The sequence below is a fragment of the Bombina bombina genome, chromosome 2 (assembly GCF_027579735.1).
Source record: "Bombina bombina isolate aBomBom1 chromosome 2, aBomBom1.pri, whole genome shotgun sequence".
Lineage (NCBI taxonomy): Eukaryota > Metazoa > Chordata > Amphibia > Anura > Bombinatoridae > Bombina > Bombina bombina.
The window spans coordinates 489,021,680-489,048,293 of NC_069500.1; the positions used below are offsets into that span (position 1 = coordinate 489,021,680).

General features: G+C 39.2%; 1 protein-coding gene across 1 annotated transcript in view; it reads right to left on the reverse strand.

The window, feature by feature from the left end:
* Nucleotides 1-26,614, reverse strand: part of LOC128649118 (acyl-CoA dehydrogenase family member 11-like) — a 385,838-nt gene that overhangs the window by 357,485 nt on the left and 1,739 nt on the right. Inside the window, 1 exon segment of the mRNA XM_053702199.1 lies at nt 5,402-5,675. Coding sequence (XP_053558174.1) covers nt 5,402-5,675 — 274 coding nt within the window.

Genomic DNA, 26,614 nt, shown 5'->3' on the forward strand with positions numbered 1-26,614 from the left:
CCCCCCCTTCCTCCCACTTATACTTGATCATTTCTGTAGTGTAGCGGTTCCCACCCGCTCCCTCCCCGTGCACGCCCGACTGTCCCGCCCCCCTCTGTGTCTCAGAACCCATCGATGGCCGCCCACCCGCCTCCCACTGCAGCTCCCAACCACCAACGAATGCGGCCATCGATGTCCGGTGTAGAGAGGGCCACAGAGTGGCTCTCTCTGCACCGGAGGGGTACAAATTGTTATTGCAGGATGCCTCGATATCGAGGCATCCTGCAATAACGGGAAAGCAGCTGGAAGCGATCAGGATCGCTTCCAGCTGCTTTCCAAACCGAGGACGTACGCCATACGTCCTCAGTCGTTAACTGTATTTTTTCTGAGGACGTATGGCGTACGTCCTCGGTCATTAAGGGGTTAAACACTGAACAATTGTTAATGTCCATAAAGCAGTGGGTGCCGCCATATTGTAACTTAGGTTACCTTTTCTGCTAAGGCCAATTAGGAATGGTTATAAATGGATTACTAAGAGTGTGCAACCAATGGCTGTGTGGAATACAGCCGTGTCTGCACTTCCATTTTAACATGAATTGGAAAGCCCACAATATTAAGAATTAAATTACAGAAAAGGAGAACAAAAAATTAAAATATATTGCAATGTTTTACTACATGTAATTAAACAATTTATATAATCAATATCTTGAGGTTATTAATGTCCTTTTAAAGTCACTATTCATGGAATGGCCTGAAGGGCTGCTATTGGTCTTAAAGAAAAGCACTTGTTTGTCACGGACTTAGGAACCCCTATGTCTGGCCCACTAACAGAACCTTCTTACAGCCATGGAGAGGTTACCAGGATGTGTTGTCTTCAACTGCACATTTCAGTTTGTCCTAAAGAGCGTGCTTGGATGTCTAGGTCTAATTGTTGCATACAGAAAGAGAAGCACTTTACCAGGAACAAACAGCTCAGTAGCTTGTTCTATGGCGAGTTACCACCAAGGAGCAGCCTCTTTTAGCCCAATTGTGCTTTTCACAGAGAACTTTCCTGAAGTATATCAGTCTGATCCTACCTAGTAAGGTCAGTCCAGCCCCAAAATACCTGGCAATCCTCCTCTGAACAAGGAGCATGGCAACCCCAGATGATTATTTCGGCCTTCTGTGGGCCTCATCAGTGAGGTGTAGCCATATCCTTTTAAGCATATTGGGCAGGGAGTCCACGTCTGCTTCCCACCCACCATCACCATTAGCGAGACATCCCCAGGGTCACAATACAAATGCATACAGAAAGAGAAGCACTCTAACAGGAACACTGACGAGGCCCAAGGGAGGCCGAAACGATCGTCTGGAGTTGCCATTTCCCTTTTTCAATGAGATAGAGAAGAGGCCCCTTCAAATTAAGGTTTACTTGCTCATGTGGCTATGAGGGATCGCTGTGGCAACACCTATCATCTGATATAGCCATAAGGATATAGACAACCTGGGAGAGATTACTTCTTTTCCCCATAAAGCATAGGGGGATATGCAGTCCTTATTTGAAAGCAGTAACCCCACTCATTCTAGTAAGCAGTCTTGTATCAATCCAGCTGCCTGTCATAACAGCGACATACCTTACAACATTTATACAACATTGTGACTTCAAGCAACTCTAAAAGGCCTTCATCAACGTTTAACATAATTAATATATAAATATATCACAAGGCACCACATTAGAAAGTGGGGGTCCCGAATTTAAGATAAGAGCTTTCATATCCTTACAGCTATCGAATAATTAAAGTAATAAAGATCACCAGGCAACACATACTAGACTCACTTTGTTGTTGTTGCCAGGACACGCATACCTTTGTGTCTCTAAGCTAATAATAATTATTAACTTGACAAGTGTGAAATAGATGGCAAAATGTTTTTATGTGGTTAATTTCTCTGTTGTTTCAAATCATAAAGTACCAGTTTGTTCTCAATGTCATTAACTTAAAGGGACAGTCTAGTCAAAATTAAACGTTCATGATTCAGATAGACTACAACCCTAGAACAATGGCACTACTCTGGCTTTTCTTCTGAGAATTTATTGCTAATAGAGGGATAAATTAATATTGATTTCCCCAACAATGAAAAGAGAAAATGATGCTCATGCATAAATCATTAATAAAAACACACAAGAGAAATGGCACAAGAGAGTGTCAATTCTCAAAAAGTATGCATATAGAGAACTCTAGGCCCTAACTATAGGACAGGATTTATAAAATATAACTTTTATTAATCATAAAAAATAAAAAAACAAAATTGTTTGGTTATATGACATACAAATTAAAAACGTCACAGATATCTGTTAACCATGTAGTAAGTGTGAAAGAGATCACAATATAAGTTTATTAGGCCTGTATAAGTTCTAGATAAATGTGATCTCAATACATATTGCTCTCTATATACTAATAACGTAAATAATCTGGTAAGATTTGAAGTCAAATCACAATAGTTAACTGCAAAAAATAGGGTCCTAATGTGTATACACTGGGTTATTAGAAGCCAAGATTATGTCTGTAATGAAAGTAAATGGTGATCTAAATGCCCCTGTTAGAGGCTTAGAATAATTATCAGCATTAATTCATATATTTGAGTATTTCTGTGTTGCCCCTCTTAGATCAGTCCACTTAGTCCATAGTAATACAACCACTAAAATACTGATTTTAATATTGGATTATGTTAACAATATATCAGTGGGTGTTTAGTGCAATCACTGAATCGTCACAAACTGTATTAATAAGGTTTTATGAGTGTGTTTTATTAACAGGGGGTTGTGTCTTCCTAAGTTAAGCTAATTACATATATCTAAGTTCTACCTACTCAATTCATGATTATACTGTGAGATAATAAAATGTTAATGAATTGAGGTAAACGTTGTTATATATTGTCTACGTGTTGTCACAGTGTGGATCTGATATCTGATAAATATATAAGAGGAGTATAGATACAAATATGTGAGTTAAAACAATTGTATCTATGTTACCAATAAGGCACACTGGTGGCTATATCTGGCGCAACCCAGATTAGATACAAATATCGTTATTATAACTAAGGTCTCATTACAGCTACTTGATATTGTGAATATATTAAATACGTCACGTCTCAGGCTACAGAGAATAAGTTACAGTGGCGATAAACCACGTGATATTGCAAGTGTGTTTCAGTAAAATAATGCTCTAGTTAATTTGTATCAGTTCTATAGAACACTTGTCTATGTTACCACTGATCTCTAGTCACAATATATGTAGCGTGAACATGCTTAGATCGATGAGCACAGTCTCAGCAGTGATCTGATGTGAAATTCAATAATAGTAGCTATGTCTGGCACAACCCAGACTGAATATTAGTATCTAAAATATAGCGGAAGTATTGTTATCACTGTTTATTAAGCGATGTTATATATCACCTGCGTATTGTCACAGTGCGGATCTAATGTCTAATAAATATATAAGATAAGTATAGATCTAAGATATGTAAATTTTGCAATTATGTCTGTGTTGCCAATATTGCACACAGGTAGCTATATCTGGCACAACCCAGATTAGATACAAGTGTTGTTAATATAAACGGAGATATCTTTACGACTGCTAGATATCTTGAATATAATAAATACGGCACGTCTCAGGCTACAGGAAATGAGTTACAGTGGAAATAAACCATGCGATATTGCAAGTGTGTTTCAGTAAAATAGTGCTCTATTTAATTTGTATCAATTCTATGAGACACTTACCTTATGTTACCACTAGCCTCTAGTCACAACATATGTAGCGTGAACATGCTTGAATCAGTGAGCACAGTCTCAAATGTGGTAGGATGTTGAATTCAATAATCGTAGCTATGTCTGGCACAACCCAGACAGGATATTAATATTTAAAGTATAGCGGAGGTATCATTATCACTACTTGATATCTCGAATTGACTACATATGGCACAACCCAGGCTATAGAAAATAGTTACTATAAATAATTCATGGCTAAAATGAAAAGTAATTGTTGATTCACTATATCTATAAACACATAGGCTAATCTAAGTCTGGCACAACCCAGACTGTGAGCAGTTATAGCTAGAGTAAATTAGTTACGAGAACAACAGTCTTAGGTTAAGTAGGTATGAGGTTTTTAAAAAAAATAAACATATGAATAGAATGTGAACGAATTCACCACTCTTCCCTTACGAGTTTCGCCCTATTGGGCTTTATCAAAAGGATGATTCAAATAGGGCATGTAATTTTAAATAACTTTCCAGTATACTTTTATCATCAAATTTGCTTTGTTCTCTTGGTATTTGTTGAAAGCTAAACCTAGGTAGGCTCATATGATAATTTCTAAGCCCTTGAAGGCTGCATCTTATCTCAGTGCATTCTGACAGGTTTTCACATCTAGACAGTGCTAGTTCATGTGTGCCATATAGACAACATTGTGCTCACTCCTGTGGAGTTATTTACAAGTCAGAACTGATTGGTTAAAATGCAGTCTGTCAAAAGAACTGAAATAAGGGGGCACTCTGCTTAGGCTTAGATACAAAGGTAATCACAGAGGTAAAAAGTGCATTAATATAACAGTGTTGATTATGCAAAACTAGGGAATGGGTAATACAGGGATAATCTATCTTTTTAAACAATAAAAATGTTCAAGTAGACTGTCCCTTTAATACGAGTTCTATTTCCTGCATGTTTGCCTAATTGCTTCTTTGTAGACTTGTTTTGCTGCCTTTCCTACATCGCTGTTTGACACAATTTGATAGATGGCATCTCCCGCTGGTTGAAAACCTTTCCTCTCAGTTTAATAAAGAGTTCCTGATTAGATCTTATGAGAATTGATACAAAAGAATAATATTCTGTTTACTGGTACAGTACCTACCTAATTTGCTAAGGTGATGAGACAGAAAACATAAAAGCTGCATTGTTGTTAACAATAGATATAGGACTTAAAAACTAATCGCATTCCATAGTAAAAAAAAATGTTTTAATAAAACTGCTTCTGAGCTGAAAGATAAAAATAGTTAAAGAACTACGGATTTGATAACAAATTTAGAAAATGTATATAAATTTTTAATTTATAGCTTAATATGATTATAAAGAAACTTATATACAAACTAAAGTATAACATAATAAATAGAATATTGTCATTGGCAAATAAGAAAATTAAATTGTGTTTCTGTCTACAATCTTGTACGCTTTATGTATTTTCTTTTTTTTTTTTTACTGAATCTTGCAAATAAATAGTGTTATATGCTAGGCTGTGCAGAAGGGTGACTCACCCAATAGCAATTATTAGCGCATACAATTTATTTAACATTTGACAGTCTTAGTGTATTATGATTATTAACGCACAGTCCCAACATGTTTCTATACAATACACAGTATATTACATGCAGATACATGAGTGGCACACACCTGAGGTGGTAGATGCCTCTTTAGGTAACCCTGGAGTAGGGCATCTTCTAGGAATGGATTTCCCAACCTTGGCTTCTCCTGAAAAAAGTTACCAATTACTGCTCGGGAGAAGGGAATCTTTAACTCTTCCACAACTCTTTGCTGCTGAGGATCATCTTCATGGCCAAGGGATGGAGATAAAGCACTTTTGCTACTCATGAAGTATGAAGGCTGGTATTTTGAGCTCCTTATCCTATCTAAAGGATTTTTCTTCAGCATGTTGAACAACTTAACTCTGAAAAACATAAAAAATTGTTAAAGGACCAGTAAATACAATAGATTTGCATAATAAACAAATGCCTGATAAAAAGACAATGCAACAGCAGTTAGTCTAAACTTCACACTGGCACACATGAACTAGCTCTGCCTAGCTGTATAAAGTTAATAAAATGCACTGGGATAAGAGGCGGCCTTCAAGGGCTTAGAAATTAGCATAAGCCTACCTAGGGGTTTAGCTTTCAACAACAAGTAAATTTGATGATAAAAGTAAATTCTAAAGTTGTTTACAACTGCATGCCCTATCTGAATCATGAAAGTTTAATTTTGACTAGACTGTCCCTTTAAACGGGACATTTAATAATAATAAAAAAAAGTTATGAATATAAAAAAGCATTCTTTAAACATGTATATTTGTTTTTAATCTCGGTAATAAGGACAACTCCAACAGATATACTGTACATGTTTATGTCCTAGAAATCAAGAAGTATTTTTGTAGCACAGAAACATGCCCTTTTAATTTTCAAAAAAGAGACTACAGCAAAAATAAGAAAAAATAAAAAACATAATTTATGCTTACCTGATAAATTTATTTCTCTTGTAGTGTATCCAGTCCACGGATCATCCATTACTGGGATATTCTCCTTCCCAACAGGAAGTTGCAAGAGGATCACCCACAGCAGAGCTGCTATATAGCTCCTCCCCTAACTGCCATATCCAGTCATTCGACCGAAACAAATAGAGAAAGGAGAAACCATAGGGTGCAGTGGTGACTGTAGTTTAATTAAAATTTAGACCTGCCTTAAAATGACAGGGCGGGTCGTTGAATGGATACACTACAAGAGAAATAAATTTATCAGGTAAGCATAAATTATGTTTTCTCTTGTTAAGTGTATCCAGTCCACGGATCATCCATTACTTGTGGGATACCAATACCAAAGCTAAAGTACACGGATGATGGGAGGGACAAGGCAGGATTAAGCGGAAGGAACCACTGCCTGAAGAACCTTTCTCCCAAAAACAGCCTCCGAAGAAGCAAAAGTATCAAATTTGTAAAATTTTGAAAAGGTGTGAAGCGAAGACCAAGTCGCAGCCTTGCAAATCTGTTCAACAGAGGCCTCATTTTTAAATGCCCAGGAGGAAGCCACAGCTCTAGTAGAATGAGCTGTAATCCTTTCAGGGGGCTGCTGTCCAGCAGTCTCATAGGCTAGGCGTATTATGCTCCGAAGCCAAAAGGAAAGAGAGGTTGCCGAAGCTTTTTGACCTCTCCTCTGTCCAGAGTAAACGACAAACAGGGAAGATGTTTGACGAAAATCTTTAGTAGCTTGTAAGTAAACAAGGCACGGACTACGTCCAGATTATGTAAAAGACGTCCCTTCTTTGAAGAAGGATTATGACACAATGATGGAACAACAATCTCTTGATTGATATTCTTGTTAGAAACCACCTTAGGTAAAAAGCCAGGTTTGGTACGCAGAACTACCTTATCTGCATGAAAAATCAGATAAGGATAATCACATTGTAAGGCAGATAGCTCAGAGAATCTCCGAGCCGAGGAAATAGCCATCAAAAACAGAACTTTCCAAGATAAAAGTTTAATATCAATGGAATGAAGGGGTTCAAACGGAACTCCTTGAAGAACTTTAAGAACCAAGTTTAAACTCCACGGGGGAGCAACAGGTTTAAACACAGGCTTAATTCTAACCAAAGCCTGGCAAAATGCCTGGACGTCTGGAACCTCTGCCAGACGCTTGTGCAAAAGATTAGACAGAGCAGAAATCTGTCCCTTTAAGGAACTAGCTGATAATCCTTTGTCCAAACCCTCTTGGAGAAAGGAAAATATCCTAGGAATCCTAACCTTACTCCATGAGTAATTCTTGGATTCACACCAATAAAGATATTTACTCCATATCTTGTGGTAGATTTTCCTGGTAACAGAGTTTCGTGCCTGTATTAAAGTATCAATGACTGACTTGGAGAAGCCACGCTTTGATAGAATCAAGCGTTCAATCTCCATGCAGTCAGTCTCAGAGAAATTAGATTTGGATGATTGAAAGGACCTTGTATCAGAAGGTCCTGTCTTAGAGGCAGAGTCCATGGTGGAAAGGATGACATGTCCACTAGGTCTGCATACCAAGTCCTGTGTGGCCATGCAGGCGCTATCAGAATCACCAATGCTCTCTCCTGTTTGATCTTGGCAATCAGTCGAGGAAGCAGAGGAAACGGTGGAAACACATAAGCCAGGTTGAAGAACCAAGGCGCTGCTAGAGCATCTATCAGCGTCGCTTCTGGGTCCCTGGACCTGGATCCGTAACAAGGAAGCTTGGCGTTCTGGCGAGACGCCATGAGATCCAACTCTGGTTTGCCCCAACAATGAATCAATTGAGCAAACACCTCCGGATGGAGTTCCCACTCCCCCGGGTGAAAAGTCTGACGACTTAGAAAATCCGCCTCCCAGTTCTCCACGCCTGGGATATGGATTGCTGACAGGTGGCAAGAGTGAGTCTCTGCCCAGCGAATTGTTTTTGAGACTTCTAACATCGCTAGGGAACTCCTGGTTCCCCCTTGATGGTTGATGTAAGCCACAGTCGTGATGTTGTCCGACTGAAATCTGATGAACCTCAGTGTTGCTAACTGAGGCCAAGCCAGAAGAGCATTGAATATTGCTCTTAACTCCAGAATATTTATCGGAAGGAGTTTCTCCTCCTGAGTCCACAATCCCTGTGCCTTCAGGGAGTTCCAGACTGCACCCCAAGCTAGAAGGCTGGCATCTGTTGTTACAATTGTCCAATCTGGCCTGCGAAAGGTCATACCCTTGGACAGGTGGACCCGAGACAACCACCAGAGAAGAGAATCTCTGGTCTCTTGATCCAGATTTAGCAGAGGGGACAAATCTGTGTAATCCCCATTCCACTGACTTAACATGCATAATTGCAGTGGTCTGAGATGTAGGCGCGCAAATGGCACTATGTCCATTGCCGCTACCATTAAGCCGATTACCTCCATACACTGAGCCACCGAAGGGCGCGGAATGGAGAGAAGAATACGGCAAGCATTTAGAAGTTTTGATAACCTGGACTCCGTCAGGTAAATTTTCATTTCTACAGAATCTATAAGAGTCCCTAAGAAGGAGATTCTTGTGAGTGGGGATAGAGAACTCTTTTCCTTGTTCACTTTCCACCCGTGCGACCTCAGAATTGCCAGAACTATCTCTGTATGAGACTTGGCAATTTAAAAGCTTGACGCCTGTATCAGGATGTCGTCTAGATACGGAGCCACCGCTATGCCTCGCGGTCTTAGAACCGCCAGAAGTGAGCCCAGAACCTTTGTAAAGATTCTCGGGCCTGTAGCCAACCCGAAGGGAAGAGCTACAAATTGGTAATGCCTGTCTAGAAAGGCAAACCTTAGGAACCGATGATGATCTTTGTGAATCGGTATGTGAAGGTAGGCATCCTTTAAGTCCACTGTGGTCATGTACTGACCCTCTTGGATCATGGGTAGGATGGTCCGAATAGTTTCCATTTTGAAAGATGGAACTCTGAGGAATTTGTTTAAGATCTTTAGATCCAAAATTGGTCTGAAGGTTCCCTCTTTTTTGGGAACCACAAACAGATTTGAATAAAAACCCTGTCCTTGTTCCGTCCGCGGAACTGGATGGATCACTCCCATTACTAGGAGGTCTTGCACACAGCGTAGGAATGCCTCTTTCTTTATCTGATTTGCAGATAACCTTGAAAGATGAAATCTCCCTTGTGGAGGGGAAGCTTTGAAGTCCAGAAGATATCCCTGAGATATGATCTCCAAAGCCCAGGGATCCTGAACATCTCTTGCCCACGCTTGGGCGAAGAGAGAAAGTCTGCCCCCTACTAGATCCGTCGCCGGATAGGGGGCCGTTCCTTCATGCTGTCTTAGAGGCAGCAGCAGGCTTTCTGGCCTGCTTGCCTTTGTTCCAGGACTGGTGAGGGTTCCAGGCCTGCTTAGATTGAGCAAAAGTTCCCTCTTGTTTTGAAGCGGAGGAAGTTGATGCTGCACCTGCCTTGAAATTTCGAAAGGCACGAAAATTAGACTGTTTGGCCTTTGCTTTGGCCCTGTCCTGAGGAAGGGTATGACCCTTACCTCCAGTAATGTCAGCAATAATTTCCTTCAAACCAGGCCCGAATAAGGTCTGCCCCTTGAAAGGAATGTTGAATAATTTAGACTTCGAAATCACGTCAGCTGACCAGGATTTAAGCCATAGCGCCCTACGCGCCTGGATGGCGAATCCTGGAATTCTTAGCCGTTAGTTTAGTCAAATGAACAATGGCATCAGAAACAAATGAGTTAACTAGCTTAAAGGGCCATAATACCCAAATGTTTAAACACTTGAAAGTGATGCAGCATAGCTGTAAAAAGCTGATTAGAAAATATCACCTGAACATCTCTATGTAAAAAAGAAAGATATTTTACCTCAAAAGTTCCTCAGTAGCCACCTCCCATTGTAAAGGATTTCTAAGCAGCATTTTAGTGTGTTTGTCCTGGGACATCTGAAGGGACTAGCATCGTGCACTCTCATATTATTTCACCAATCAGGTAAAGGAAGCTTACTATGAAATCTCATGAGAGTTAAGTGAAATCTCATGAGATCACAGTAAGAGTTCATGACCTCAGCACTGCTGATGCTGATTGGCTGCTGTTCATTTCTTCATTTTTTTAAATTTGTTTACCTGCAGCTGGGAGCAGCTGAGTATAACTTTTTACACAGAACTTACTCTGGTGAGCTGAGGAGATTGTGAGGTAAAATATCTTCCTTTTTTACATAGAGAAGCTCAGGTGATATTTTCCTGTCAGCTTTTTACAGTTATACTGCATCAGTTTCAAGTGATTTAGCATATGAGTATTATGTCCCTTTAAGTGTTCTAAGCTTGTCAATAATTTCAGTCAATGGAGCTGTATGGATGGCCTCTTCCAGGGCCTCAAACCAGAATGCCGCCGCGGCCGTAACAGGCGCAATGCATGCAAGGGGCTGTAAAATAAAACCTTGTTGAATAAACATTTTCTTAAGGTAACCCTCCAATTTTTTATCCATTGGATCTGAAAAAGCACAACTGTCCTCAACCAGGATAGTGGTACGCTTTGCTAAAGTAGAAACTGCTCCCTCCACCTTAGGGACCGTCTGCCATAAGTCCCGTGTAGTGGCGTCTATTGGAAACATTTTTCTAAATATAGGAGGTGGGGAAAAAGGCACACCCGGTCTATCCCACTCCTTGCTAATAATTTCTGTAAGCCTTTTAGGTATAGGAAAAACATCAGTACTCACCGGCACTGCATAGTATTTATCCAGCCTACACAATTTCTCTGGCACTGCAATTGTGTCACAGTCATTCAGAGCAGCTAATACCTCCCCAAGCAAAACACAGAGGTTCTCAAGCTTAAATTTAAAATTAGAAATCTCTGAATCAGGTTTCCCCGAATCAGAGATGTCACCCACAGACTGAAGCTCTCCGTCCTCATGATCTGCATACTGTGACGCAGTATCAGACATGGCCCTTACAGCATCTGCGCGCTCTGTATTTCTCCTAACCCCAGAGCAATCGCGCTTGCCTCTTAATTCAGGCAACCTGGATAATACCTCTGACAGGGTATTATTCATGATTGCAGCCATGTCCTGCAAGGTAATCGCTATGGGCGTCCCTGATGTAATTGGCGCCATATTAGCGTGCATCCCCTGAGCGGGAGGCGAAGGGTCTGACACGTGGGGAGAGTTAGTCGGCATAACTTCCCCCTCGTCAGAATCCTCTGGTGATATTTCTTTTATAGTTAAAGATTGATCTTTACTGTTTAAGGTGAAATCAATACATTTAGTACACATTCTCCTATGGGGCTCCACCATGGCTTTCAAACATAATGAACAAGTAGTTTCCTCTGTGTCAGACATGTTTAAACAGACTAGCAATGAGACTAGCAAGCTTGGAAAACACTTTAAACAAGTTTACAAGCAATATAAAAAAGGTTACTGCGCCTTTAAGAAACAAATTTTGTCAAAATTTGAAATAACAGTGAAAAAAGGCAGTTACACTAACAAAATTTTTACAGTGTATGTAACAAGTCAGCAGAGCATTGCACCCACTTGCAAATGGATGATTAACCCCTTAATACCAAAAACGGAATAATAAATGACAAAAACGTTTTTTAAACAGTCACAACAACTGCCACAGCTCTACTGTGGCTTTTTACCTCCCTCAAATACGACTTTGAAGCCTTTTGAGCCCTCCAGAGATGTCCTGGATCATGCAGGAAGAAGCTGGATGTCTGTGTCTGTAATTTTTGCTGCGCAAAAAAGCGCTAAAATAGGCCCCTCCCACTCCTATTACAACAGTGGAAAGCCTAAGGAAACTGTTTCTAGGCAAAATTCAAGCCAGCCATGTGGGAAAAAACTAGGCCCCAATAAGTTTTATCACCAAACATATATAAAAACGATTAAACATGCCAGCAAACGTTTTATATTACATTTTTATCAGAGTATGTCTCTCTATTAATAAGCCTGATACCAGTCGCTATCACTGCATTTAAGGCTTTACTTACATTAATTCGGTATCAGCAGCATTTTCTAGCAAATTCCATCCCTAGAAAAATATTAACTGCACATACCTTATTGAAGGAAAACCTGCACGCCATTCCCTCTCTGAAGTTACCTCACTCCTCAGAATATGTGAGAACAGCCATGGATCTTAGTTACTTCTGCTAAGATCATAGAAAACGCAGGCAGATTCTTCTTCTAAATACTGCCTGAGATAAACAGTACACTCCGGTACCATTTAAAAATAACAAACTTTTGATTGAAGAAATAAACTAAGTATAAAACACCACACTCCTTTTACGACCTCCATCTTTGTTGAGAGTTGCAAGAGAATGACTGGATATGGCAGTTAGGGGAGGAGCTATATAGCAGCTCTGCTGTGGGTGATCCTCTTGCAACTTCCTGTTGGGAAGGAGAATATCCCACAAGTAATGGATGATCCGTAGACTATATACACTTAACAAGAGAAAGTTACATTATTTTTTATCCAATTTAAAACACTGTATTACAATACGTTCTAATGAAAGAAAAGGCCTATAATGATTTATGTTAAAATAGGTCACCATTTACTTTTTGCCAAGATTTTCTTAAAGGGACAGTCAATTCAAAGTTTTTTATTGTTTAAAAAGATAGATAATCCCTTTATTATCCATTACCTAGTTTTGCAAAGAAAACACTGTTATATTAATACACTTTTTACCTCTGTGATTACCTTGTTTCTAAGCATCTTCTGACGACCCCCTGATCATATGACTTTATATGTATTATCTATCGACTTGCATTTAAGCCAATTAGTGCTGTGGTGTTAGAATCCACGGGAGTCAGCACAATGTTATCTATTTGGCTCACATGAACTAGCTTCCCCTATTGTTAAAAGCAAATACAAAAGCATGTGATCATGGGGCTGTCTTTAGGGACTTAGAAACAGACGGGAATTTAGAGGTTTAAAGTGAAGGTAAACTTTGATGAATGAAAGCCCATTTTTAAAAAATAATATTAAAAACAGGGGCACTTTCATTCATCAAAGTTTACAAAACAGCCATTTTGATTAAAAAAAAACAACTTACCTCTCTTCTTTGCACAGTTTGAGCAGCTTCCCTCACCCGGAGAGCCTCTCTTCACACGTCATCAATGACTAATCCAGCTTCCTCCAATCACGGCTTTCCCCCCAGGGTAGTCATTGCCTGAGGCCATGCCGTGATTGGAGGAAGCTGGATTAGTCATTGATGACGTGTGAAGAGAGGCTCTCCAGGTGGGGGAAGCTGCTCTGGCTGTGAAAAAAAACAAAAGGTACGTTTTTAATCAAAACGGCTGCCATCTAAACTTTGATGAATGAAAGTGCCCCTGTTTTTAATAGTATTTTTAAAAACGGGCTTTCATTCATCAAAGTTTACATTCACTTTAAAGGTTATATAAAGTATGTTAATATAACCATGTTGGTTGTACAAAGCTGGGGAATGGGTAGTAAAGGTGTTATCTATCTTTTTAAACAATAACATTTTTTGTGTTGACTGTCCCTTTAAATAAATCATGGATAACTGTAAATCATTCTTAGATTTACTTCCTCATTAAAGGGACATAATATAAGAAATTGAAATGTGCATTGGTACATTTCAGTTTTGCATTATACCTATGCTAAAAAAAAAGCATCAGTGATTCAGGGGCAAAAGTACATATGATGTGCTTGCCCAGTCCACCCAACTTCAAACACTGCACCTGCTTAGAGACAGGCTGGTTTGTTCAAAGTGAGTCATTGGTGATACAGTACATCACTTATTGCTCTCTGAGTAGGGGTGGTGTTTGAATGAGTTTGCACTGGGCACACACAGCATATTTTGCTAGAAGGATTTTTTTCTAATACAATTGAATTATAAAAATGTTTCTATCAAAAACTTGTGCACTTTTTGATTTTACTTTATGTTCCTTTGGATTTGTTTACCTTTATAAACACATTCGATAAATGATGGTGACTGAATGTAAAACGTGTTAATGTCCAATACTGATAAAGAAACTACTTTGATTGTTTTCTGAATCTTTCTGGGACAAATGATGTTTTGGTTATTTAAACAAAATAAAAATTTAAAAAAATGAGCTTGAGTTTGTGAAATGAAAATTAAGGAATAGTGTAAGCTATTGGTGCTTTGTGCCCCATGACCTAACCTTGTGTCCCTTCACTTGTTTCCTATTTTCCTTGTGTTTCTGCCTGTACCTTTCTTCCCTTCTTCAGTCTCATACATACATCTATCTCGCTCTATCTTAAAGGGCCATTAAACCCAAAAAATTTCTTTCACGATTCAGATAGAGAATACAATTTTAAACAACTTTCCAATTTACTTATATTATCAAATTGGCTGCAATCTTTGTATATACTTTGTTAAAGAAATAACAATGCACATTGGTGAGCCAATCACATGAGGCATCTATGTGCAGCCACCAATCAGAAGCTACTGAGCCTATCTAGATATGCTTTTCAGGAAAGAATATCAAGAGAATAAAAACAAATTAGATAATATAAGTAAATTAGAAAGATGTTTTAGAAAGAGAATGTAATTTTAATCATGAAAGAAAAAAAAATGTGGGTTTCATGGCCCTTTAAGGTGGTAAAACCGTTTTTATAAGGTGGTATTTTTAAGTAACGCTAGCGAACTAAAAGGGAGACGTCCCTGTTTTTTAACATATTGTTCCTTAAACTTACTGTTGTTTTTTATGCTTAATACCTTTTGTAATACAGTATATGGAAATTCTAGTCATTAAGAAGGAAATCTGTGCTGTATAATCTGTGCTGTATATACTGACTTAGTTGTGCTGTTAAACTGACACAGATATACTGTTGTTACATATGTGCTATTACATTGTTGTTGCTATATTATTACAAATTCGAATATACTTTTTATATATAAAATAAGACATTATCCTTATGGTCAGAGGTGTTTTGGATTTATTTAGATTGTTTAGATACATATTGATATTTATTCATTGTCAGCTGAGCAAGCGCCCTTTTCATTTTTTGTAACTTGTGTGGAATCTATATGTTGAGCTTGTGGGGAGCTTATTAGAAAAGTGACAAAGACACCCTATGCTCCTTTAAATTTCTTAATAGGAACTGTAAATTCACATTGAAATTTCAAGACTTACGCAAAAGTAAGTCTTCTGATTAACCCAATATTTTGTTAACATTAAATATATGGTCCTCTCTCATGCTTTTCCATAGGCAAGACATCATGGGCATTGGATGATTTATTTTTTGGGTAGAGTGGTAAAAAAAAATACGTCAGCCATAATATAGTTTTCACACTTTTTAACTTTTAAGCAAGTATACATCAAAATAAACAATTGTCATTTTTACATCTATGATACTTGACAAATCATTTGAAGACAAGAGAGACTTATCCCTTATAATAAAGGTCTCAACTGCATATTAATTTACTTTTTGGAAGAGAGGATAGTGCAGTTTCCTTTATGACCTTCATGCCCCTTCTAACAAGAATAACGATAAATGGCTCCTACACCTTCAAAAACAGAATTTATGCTTACCTGATAAATTACTTTCTCCAACGGTGTGTCCGGTCCACGGCGTCATCCTTACTTGTGGGATATTCTCTTCCCCAACAGGAAATGGCAAAGAGCCCAGCAAAGCTGGTCACATGATCCCTCCTAGGCTCCGCCTACCCCAGTCATTCGACCGACGTACAGGAGGAAATATGCATAGGAGAAACCATATGATACCGTGGTGACTGTAGTTAGAGAAAATAATTCATCAGACCTGATTAAAAAAACCAGGGCGGGCCGTGGACCGGACACACCGTTGGAGAAAGTAATTTATCAGGTAAGCATAAATTCTGTTTTCTCCAACATAGGTGTGTCCGGTCCACGGCGTCATCCTTACTTGTGGGAACCAATACCAAAGCTTTAGGACACGGATGAAGGGAGGGAGCAAATCAGGTCACCTAAATGGAAGGCACCACGGTTTGCAAAACCTTTCTCCCAAAAATAGCCTCTGAAGAAGCAAAAGTATCAAATTTGTAAAATTTGGCAAAAGTGTGCAGTGAAGACCAAGTCGCTGCCTTACATATCTGGTCAACAGAAGCCTCGTTCTTGAAGGCCCATGTGGAAGCCACAGCCCTAGTGGAGTGAGCTGTGATTCTTTCAGGAGGCTGCCGTCCGGCAGTCTCATAAGCCAATCGGATAATGCTTTTAAGCCAAAAAGAAAGAGAGGTAGAAGTTTCTTTTTGACCTCTCCTTTTACCAGAATAAACAACAAACAAAGAAGATGTTTGCCTGAAATCTTTAGTAGCCTCTAAATAGAATTTTAGAGCACGGACTACGTCCAAATTATGTAACAAACGTTCCTTCTTTGAAACTGGATTCGGACACAAAGAAGGTACAACTATCTCCTGGTTAATATTTTTGTTGGAAACAACTTTCGGAAGAAAACCAGGCTTAGTACGCAAAACCACCTTATCTGCATGGAACACCAGATAGGGCGGAGAACACTGCAGAGCAGATAACTCAGAAACTCTTCTAGCAGAAGAAATTGCAACCAAAAACAAAACTTTCCAAGATAATAACTTAATATCTACGGAATGTAAGGGTTCAAACGGAACCCCTTGAAGAACTGAAAGAACTAGATTAAGACTCCAGGGAGGAGTCAAAGGTCTGTAAACAGGCTTGATTCTAACCAGAGCCTGAACAAACGCTTGAACGTCTGGCACAGCTGCCAGCCTTTTGTGAAGTAAAACAGATAAAGCAGAGATCTGTCCCTTCAGAGAACTTGCAGATAATCCTTTCTCCAAACCTTCTTGTAGAAAGGATAGAATCTTAGGAATTTTTATCTTGTTCCATGGGAATCCTTTAGATTCACACCAACAGATATATTTTTTCCATATTTTATGGTAAATCTTTCTAGTCACAGGCTTTCTAGCCTGAATAAGAGTATCTATCACGGAATCTGAAAAGCCACGCTTTGATAAAATCAAGCGTTCAATCTCCAAGCAGTCAGTTGGAGGGAAACCAGATTCGGATGTTCGAATGGACCTTGAACAAGAAGGTCCTGTCTCAAAGGTAGCTTCCATGGTGGAGCCGATGACATATTCACTAGGTCTGCATACCAAGTCCTGCGTGGCCACGCAGGAGCTATCAAGATCACCGAAGCCCTCTCCTGATTGATCCTGGCTACCAGCCTGGGAATGAGAGGAAACGGTGGGAATACATAAGCTAGGTTGAAGGTCCAAGGTGCTACTAGTGCATCCACTAGAGTCGCCTTGGGATCCCTGGATCTGGACCCGTAACAAGGAACCTTGAAGTTCTGACGAGAGGCCATCAGATCCATGTCTGGAATGCCCCATAATTGAGTTATTTGGGCAAAGATTTCCGGATGGAGTTCCCACTCCCCCGGATGGAAGGTCTGACGACTCAGAAAATCCGCTTCCCAATTTTCCACTCCTGGGATGTGGATTGCAGACAAGTGGCAGGAGTGATCCTCCGCCCATTGAATTATCTTGGTCACTTCCTCCATCGCCAGGGAACTCCTTGTTCCCCCCTGATGGTTGATATATGCAACAGTCGTCATGTTGTCTGATTGAAACCTTATGAATTTGGCCTTTGCTAGATGAGGCCAAGCTTTGAGAGCATTGAATATCGCTCTCAGTTCCAGAATGTTTATCGGGAGAAGAGATTCTTCCCGAGACCATAGACCCTGAGCTTTCAGGGGTTCCCAGACCGCGCCCCAGCCCACCAGACTGGCGTCGGTCGTGACAATGAGTCACTCTGGTCTGCGGAAGCTCATTCCCTGGGACAGGTTGTCCAGGATCAGCCACGAACGGAGTGAATCTCTGGTCCTTTGATCTACTTGAATCGTCGGAGACAAGTCTGTATAATCCCCATTCCACTGTCTGAGCATGCACAGTTGTAATGGTCTTAGATGAATTCGTGCAAAAGGAACTATGTCCATTGCTGCAACCATCAATCCTATTACTTCCATGCACTGCGCTATGGAAGGATGAAGAACAGAATGAAGAACTTGACAAGAGCTTAGAAGTTTTGATTTTCTGACCTCTGTCAGAAAAATCCTCATTTCTAAGGAATCTATTATTGTTCCCAAGAAGGGAACTCTTGTTGACGGGGACAGAGAACTTTTTTCTATGTTCACTTTCCATCCGTGAGATCTGAGAAAGGCCAGAACGATGTCCGTATGAGCCTTTGCTTTTGACAGAGACGACGCTTGAATCAGGATGTCGTCCAAGTAAGGTACTACTGCAATGCCCCTTGGTCTTAGAACTGCTAGAAGGGACCCTAGTACCTTTGTGAAAATTCTCGGAGCAGTGGCTAATCCGAATGGAAGTGCCACAAACTGGTAATGCTTGTCCAGAAAAGCGAACCTTAGGAACTGATGATGTTCCTTGTGGATAGGAATATGTAGGTACGCATCCTTTAAATCCACCGTGGTCATAAATTGACCTTCCTGGATGGTAAGAAGGATCGTTCGAATGGTTTCCATTTTGAACGATGGAACCCTGAGAAATTTGTTTAGGATCTTGAGATCTAAAATTGGTCTGAATGTTCCCTCTTTTTTGGGAACTATGAACAGGTTGAAGTAAAACCCCATCCCTTGTTCTCCTATTGGAACTGGATGAATTACTCCCATCTTTAACAGGTCTTCTACACAATGTAAGAATGCCTGTCTTTTTATTTGGTTTGAAGATAATTGAGACCTGCGGAACCTTCCCCTTGGGGGTAGTTCCTTGAATTCCAGGAGATAACCCTGAGAAACTATTTCTAGTGCCCAAGGATCCTGAACATCTCTTGCCCAAGCCTGAGCAAAGAGAGAAAGTCTGCCCCCCACCAGATCCGGTCCCGGATCGGGGGCCATCCCTTCATGCTGTTTTGGTAGCTGTGGCAGGCTTCTTGGCCTGCTTACCCTTGTTCCAGCCTTGCATCGGTCTCCAGGCTGGTTTGGGTTGAGAAATATTACCCTCTTGCTTAGAGGATGTAGAATTAGAGGCTGGTCCGTTTCTGCGAAAGGGACGAAAATTAGGCTTATTTTGAGCCTTAAAGGACCTATCCTGAGGAAGGGCGTGGCCCTTTCCCCCAGTGATGTCTGAAATAATCTCTTTCAAATCAGGACCAAACAGTGTTTTACCCTTGAAAGGGATGTTAAGCAATTTTGTCTTGGAAGACACATCCGCTGACCAAGACTTTAGCCAAAGCGCTCTGCGCGCCACGATAGCAAACCCTGAATTTTTCGCCGCTAATCTAGCTAATTGCAAAGCGGCATCTAAAATAAAAGAGTTAGCCAATTTTAGTGCTTGAACTCTGTCCATAACCTCCTCATACGAAGATTCTTTATTGAGCGACTTTTCTAGTTCTTCGAACCAGAAACACGCTGCTGTAGTGACAGGAACAATGCATGAAATTGGTTGTAGAAGGTAACCTTGCTGAACAAACATCTTTTTAAGCAAACCCTCTAATTTTTTATCCATAGGATCTTTGAAAGCACAACTATCTTCTATAGGAATAGTAGTGCGTTTGTTTAGAGTTGAAACCGCCCCCTCGACCTTGGGGACTGTCTGCCATAAGTCCTTTCTGGGGTCGACTATAGGAAATAATTTCTTAAATATAGGGGGAGGAACAAAAGGTATGCCGGGCCTTTCCCACTCCTTATTTACTATGTCCGCCACCCGCTTGGGTATAGGAAAAGCATCGGGGGGCACCGGAACCTCTAGGAATAATTTCTCTGGAATGACCAGATTGTCACAATCATCCAGAGTAGATAATACCTCCTTAAGCAGTGCGCGGAGATGTTCTAGTTTAAATTTAAATGTTACAACATCAGGTTCAGCTTGTTGAGAAATTTTTTCTGAATCTGAAATTTCTCCCTCAGACAAAACCTCCCTCCTGGCCCCTTCAGATTGGTGTGAGGGTATGTCAGAACAGTTATCATCAGCGTCCTCTTGCTCTTGAGTGTTTAAAACAGAGCAATTGCGCTTTCTCTGATAAGTAGGCATTTTGGATAAAATGTTAGCAATAGAATTATCCATTACAGCCGTTAATTGTTGCATGGTAATAAGTATGGGCGCACTAGATGTACTAGGGGCCTCTTGTGTGGGCAAAACTGGTGTAGACACAGAAGGGGATGATGCAGTACCATGCTTACTCCCCTCATTTGAGGAATCATCTTGGGCAATATCATTATCTGAGGCATTACTGTCCTTACTTTGTTTGGACACTATGGCACAATTATCACATAAATTTAAATGGGGAGACACATTGGCTTTCATACATATAGAACATAGCTTATCTGATGGTACAGACATGTTAAACAGGCTTAAACTTGTCAACAAAGCACAAAAAACGTTTTAAAATAAAACCGTTACTGTCACTTTAAATTTTGAACTGAACACACTTTATTACTGAATATGTGAAAAAGTATGAAGGAATTGTTCAAAATTCACCAAATTTTCACCACAGTGTCATAAAGCCTTAAAAGTATTGCACACCAAATTTGAAAGCTTTAACCCTTAAAATAACGGAACCGGGGCCGTTTTGACATTTAACCCCTATACAGTCCCAGGTATCTGCTTTGCTGAGACCCAACCAAGCCCAGAGGGGAATACGATACCAAATGACGCCTTCTATAAGCTTTTTCAGTGGTTCTAGCTCCTCACACATGCATCTGCATGCCTTGCTCTCCAAAAACAACTGCGCATTAGTGGCGCGAAAATGAGGCTCTGTCTATGACTAGAAAAGGCCCCCATCTGAAAAAGGTGTCCAATACAGTGCCTGCCGTTTTTTTAAAACAATCCCCAAGATTATAATAACTATAAGAGTTATAATCTGCCAAATATGTTTAGAAAAGTAATCGTTTTAGCCCAGAAAAATGTCTACCAGTTTTATAAGCCCTTATGAAGCCCTTTATTCTTTTACTTAAACTAAGAAAAATGGCTTACCGGTCCCCATAGGGAAAATGACAGCCTTCCAGCATTACAAAGTCTTGTTAGAAATGTGGCCAGTCATACCTCAAGCAGAAAAGTCTGCAAACTGTTTCCCCCAACTGAAGTTACTTCATCTCAACAGTCCTGTGTGGAAACAGCAATCGATTTTAGTAACGTTTGCTAAAATCATCTTCCTCTTACAAACAGAAATCTTCATCTCTTTTCTGTTTCAGAGTAAATAGTACATACCAGCACTATTTTAAAATAACAAACACTTGATTGAAGGATAAAAACTACATTTAAACACCAAAAAACTCTTAGCCATCTCCGTGGAGATGTTGCCTGTGCAACGGCAAAGAGAATGACTGGGGTAGGCGGAGCCTAGGAGGGATCATGTGACCAGCTTTGCTGGGCTCTTTGCCATTTCCTGTTGGGGAAGAGAATATCCCACAAGTAAGGATGACGCCGTGGACCGGACACACCTATGTTGGAGAAATACATACTTAAGCTCTAATTTGGAATACAACGTTTTTATATCTATTTGCAATATTTTTGTGTCTACCACATTTCTGCTAGCTGTATGACTGCAAGGTTCCAAAATAATCACATCCATACCAGACACTTATTGATCTGCAATAAAAATCTATGCAAGTGTTAAATAACTTGCTTTTACCATCACATAGGGACAACTATAGAACTAAGGAGAACATCCCAAGCAAACTGCTAATTTTATTGCATAATTTAACATAAAAGTATTTAATGATAATATGTGCAATACAAATTGAACATTTTTTAATATCAGCTAAAGTTTTTTAAGATGTAAAGAGCATTTAAGGACACAGCTTTCTGTTTGCTCAATTGTTTTATGACGGAAAAAATCTGTCATATGTCCTTAAGAGGTTAAATTGTGTCTGTATTTTAAAATGGTAACTGCATTTTATTTATAAACAAATTTCACCTGTTTTACCATTTAACCCCTGGAAAGTTGTGCTTCTATGCCAGTGCAATTGAGTGTAGTTAACGTTTTCCAGGATAGCCAGTTTTAACCCATTTGAAAAAATTAAACACTCAGTGAAAGAAACGTTAGCTATGAGAAACTCGAAGTGAAGATTTCTGAGCTTAGGTGATAGCACAACAGGTTTACCCATTTTTATTTTATAATTTAACCCTTTCAGTGATAATGACGGCTCTGAGCCGTCACAGAGTTTCTCACTCTGGTGCTAATGACGGCTCAGAGCCGTAATGAGCACTCTCCCACCTTGAGGGAGATCTGGGGGTTCCTTACTGCTCCTACCCCGGCGATCGTGCCTGTAGAGTGACAGGCATTGCGAGAAGGGTCTAGCTGCAGACTGGAGCTCCACTCTAGACAGGAAACGTGACCTCCACTCAAAGCTTTTTTTTTTCTTTGCTTTTTGTTATTAAAATCAACTTTAATGTAACAAACAACCTATAGACAATCATTCTGAAAACGAAACATTTTGCAGCTTTCTTGTGCTTAATGTTCACTCACAGTGGTTTATGCGGATTGTCATTTATAAGGTAGCCACTGTGAATGAGCATTAAGTACAAGAAAGCTGCAAAATGTACAACGCTGAAGTTGTTTTCTTAATCAGTCAGCTTCTTATTCTGCAACTGATTGCAATTTGTAAAATAAAGATATCTACAGTTATTTATATTTTAAATAAAATAATACACTTTCCAAAAATCTAAACAAAATTACATCATCTTATATTGCAATAAACAGATGGCAAACATGGCACAATTTTGAGTAACTGATATTTTAAATGGGTTAAAATCCTGTGGGCCACTCATTTATATGTGGATATATACAGGGCGTGAACCCCATCATACAACAGACATGTTAGCAGCCTGGCCCAACGCTCTTTATGGCAAATAAATTGGTGACAACCTTGTCACTTCATATATTTTGTAATCCCCCAAAAAAGAAAACCCCTATTTGGCACACACTTAAACACATAGGTAGATCTGCAGAAAGGGAGCAAATAAATAAATAAAGCGTAACTTTTACTGTCAAACCGTTGAGGCTCTAAAAAAGCCCAGGAGAACCGTGTGTTAGGTGTTCGCCTGTCTGTACGTAATCTGGACATGGTTATACTTTATTTGCGTGTTCTCTGTGATTGATATAAAGGTAATTCTGGCCATTCCTTAGTCACTGCAAGCCGTATCTTTTTCACAATAATTGTAAGCAGCTGCCTACCAAGAGATAATCTGATAAGCCCCACCCTTCACCCACCTATGTGGATAGCACCAAATCAGAGTCAGTAGTTTTTTAGTGATCTTTTTCTATCTCGGTGGACATCTTACAATGGGCCTCTGACAGTGTTGGAATCTGTTTAATTTTGCAAACTTAGAGCCTCAACGATTATTGTCTTATTTTGAAATAGACAATTGTAGTGTGTTTAATCCAGATGCTTGTTTTATTTTTTTGGCTCCCTTTCTGTGGATCTACCCATGTGTTTAAATGTGTGCCAAATAGTGGTTTTATTTTTCTTTGGGATTACACTGTATACCAACCACTAGGGCACCCCCTGCATTCCCCTAAGGAATATGAGTGTATGGGTTATAGATGGAACCATAATTTGATGAATAAGGCAGTTCTATACCTATCTCATTGATATACACTTCATATATTTTACCTTTTCTGAATAAGTAACTGGTATTTTAAAAGGATTAAAATCCTTTGGGCCATTAATTTCTGTGTGGATACATACACGGCGTGAAGCCCTACATAGGATGAACATGTTTTCAGCCTGGCCCAATGGTTTCTATGGCAAAAAAAAAAAAATATTGCCAACCTTGCCACTTCATTTGACATTTTCTAAATAAATAACTGGTATTTCAAATGGCTTAAAATCCTTTGGGCCACTCTTTACTGTGTGGATAAATACCGGCAGTGAGCCCCTTCATAGGATAAATATGTTCTTAGCCTGGCACAACACTTTTTGTAGCAAACAAACTGGTGTCAACATTGCCATCTCATATATTTTTACATTTCTGAATAAGTAACTAGTATTTTAAAAGGGTTAAAATCACCACTCACTTTTTTGTGGATATATACAGGGCGTGAACCTCTCCATAGAACATGTTCTCACCCTGGCCCAACGCTTTTTGAAGCAAACAAACGGGTGACAACCTTGTCACCCCATATATTTTACCTTTTTCTAAAAAGGAATCAGATATTTTAAAAGGGTTAAAATCCTTTGGGCCCTCATTACTGTGTGGATATATACAAGGAGTGAGCCCCTTCATAGAATAAACATGTTTTCAGCCTGGCCCAAAGCTTTTTGTAGCAAACAAACTTGTGCCAACGTGGTCATCTCATACATTTACCTTTTCTGAATAAGTAAATAGTATTTTGAAAGGGTAAAAAATACTTTGGGACACTCATTTCTGTGTGGATATATACAGAATGTGAGCCCCATCATAGGAGAGACATGTTCTCAGCCTGGCCCAACGCTATTTATGGCAAATAAAATATATGAAGTGGCAAGGTTGGCACCAATTTGTTTGCAATAAAGGGCGCTGGGGCAGGCTTATAACATGTCTATTCTATGATGGGTCACACTTTGTGTATATACACACATAAATGAGTGGTGCAAAGGATTTTATCCTTTTTTAAATACCAATGACTTATTTAGAAAAGGTAAAATATATAAAGTGGCAAGGTTAGCACCAATTTGTTTGCCATAAAGAGCGTTGGACAAGGCTGATAACATTGTCTGTCCCATGAAGAGGCTCACGCATTGTATATCCCACACATAAATGAGAGGTGCAAAGGATTTGAACCCTTTTATAATATTAGTTGCTTAGAAACAATCAAAATTATGCCCTGTTTGCCATCTTATTATTGCAATATAAGTTTTTTTTATATAAAATGTAATTTTATTTAGGTTTTTGGAAAGTATTATTTTATTTAAAATAAAAATAATGCTAGATATCTTTATTTTGCAAAGTGTAATCAGTTGCAGAATAAGAAGCTGACTGAATAAGAATCCAACTTCAGATTTTTACATTTTGGAGCTTTCTTGTTCTTAACCCCTTAATGACCACAGCACTTTTCCATTTTCTGTCCGTTTGGGACCAAGGCTATTTTTACATTTTTGAGGTGTTTGTGTTTAGCTGTAATTTTCCTCTTACTCATTTACTGTACCCACACATATTATATACTGTTTTTCTCGGCATTAAATGGACTTTCTAAAGATACCATTATTATCATCATCATATCTTATAATTTACTATAATTTGTTTATAAAATATGGGGAAAAATGGAAAAAAAAAACATCTTTTCTAACTTTGACCCCCAAAATCTGTTACATATCTATAACCACCAAAAAACACCCATGCTAAATAGTTTCTAAATTTTGTCCTGATTTTAGAAATACCCAATGTTTACATGTTCTTTGCTTTTTTTGTAAACTATAGGGCCATAAATACAAGTAGCACTTTGCTATTTCCAAACCATTTCTTTTCAAAATTAGCGCTAGTTACATTAGAACACTGATATCTTTCAGGAATCTCTGAATATCCATTGACATGTATATATTTTTTTTTAGTAGACAACCCAAAGTATTGATCTAGGCCCATTTTGGTATATTTCATGCCACCATTTCACCGCCAAATCCAATCAAATACAAAAAATCGTTCACTTTTCACAATTTTTTTCACAAACTTTTGGTTTCTAACTTAAATTATTTACAAACAGCTTGTGCAATTATGGCATAAATGGTTGTAAATTCTTCTCTGGGATCCCCTTTGTTCAGAAATAGCAGACATATATGACTTTGGCATTGCTTTTTGGTAATTAGAAGGCCGCTAAATGCCACTGCGCACCACACGTGTATTATGCCCAGCAGTGAAGGGGTTAATTAGGGAGCATGTAGGGAGCTTTTTTGGGGTAGTTTTAGCTTTAGTGTAGTAGACAACCCCAAGTATTGATCTAGGCCAAATTTGGTATATTTCATGCCACCATTTCACCGCCAAATGCGATCAAATTAAAAAAAACGTTAAATTTTTCTCAATTTTAGGTTTCTCACTGAAATTATTTACAAACAGCTTGTGCAATTATGGCACAAATGGTTGTAAATGCTTCTCTGGGATCCCCTTTGTTCAGAAATAGCAGACATATATGGCTTTGGCATTGCTTTTTGGTAATTAGAAGGCCTCTAAATGCCGCTGCGCATCACACGTGTATTATGGCTAGCTTTGAAGGTGTTAATTATGTAGCTTGTAGGGAGCTTGCAGGGTTAATTTTATCTTTAGTGTAGAGCTCAGCCTCCCACCTGAAACATCAGACCCCCTGATCCCTCCCAAACAGCTCTCTTCCCTCCCCCACCCCACAATTGTCCCCGCCATCTTAAGTACTGGCAGAAACTCTGCCAGTACTAAAATAAAAGGTATTTGGCCCTTTAAAAAAAAAAAAAAAAAAAGCATATTTACATATGCGGATGTGTA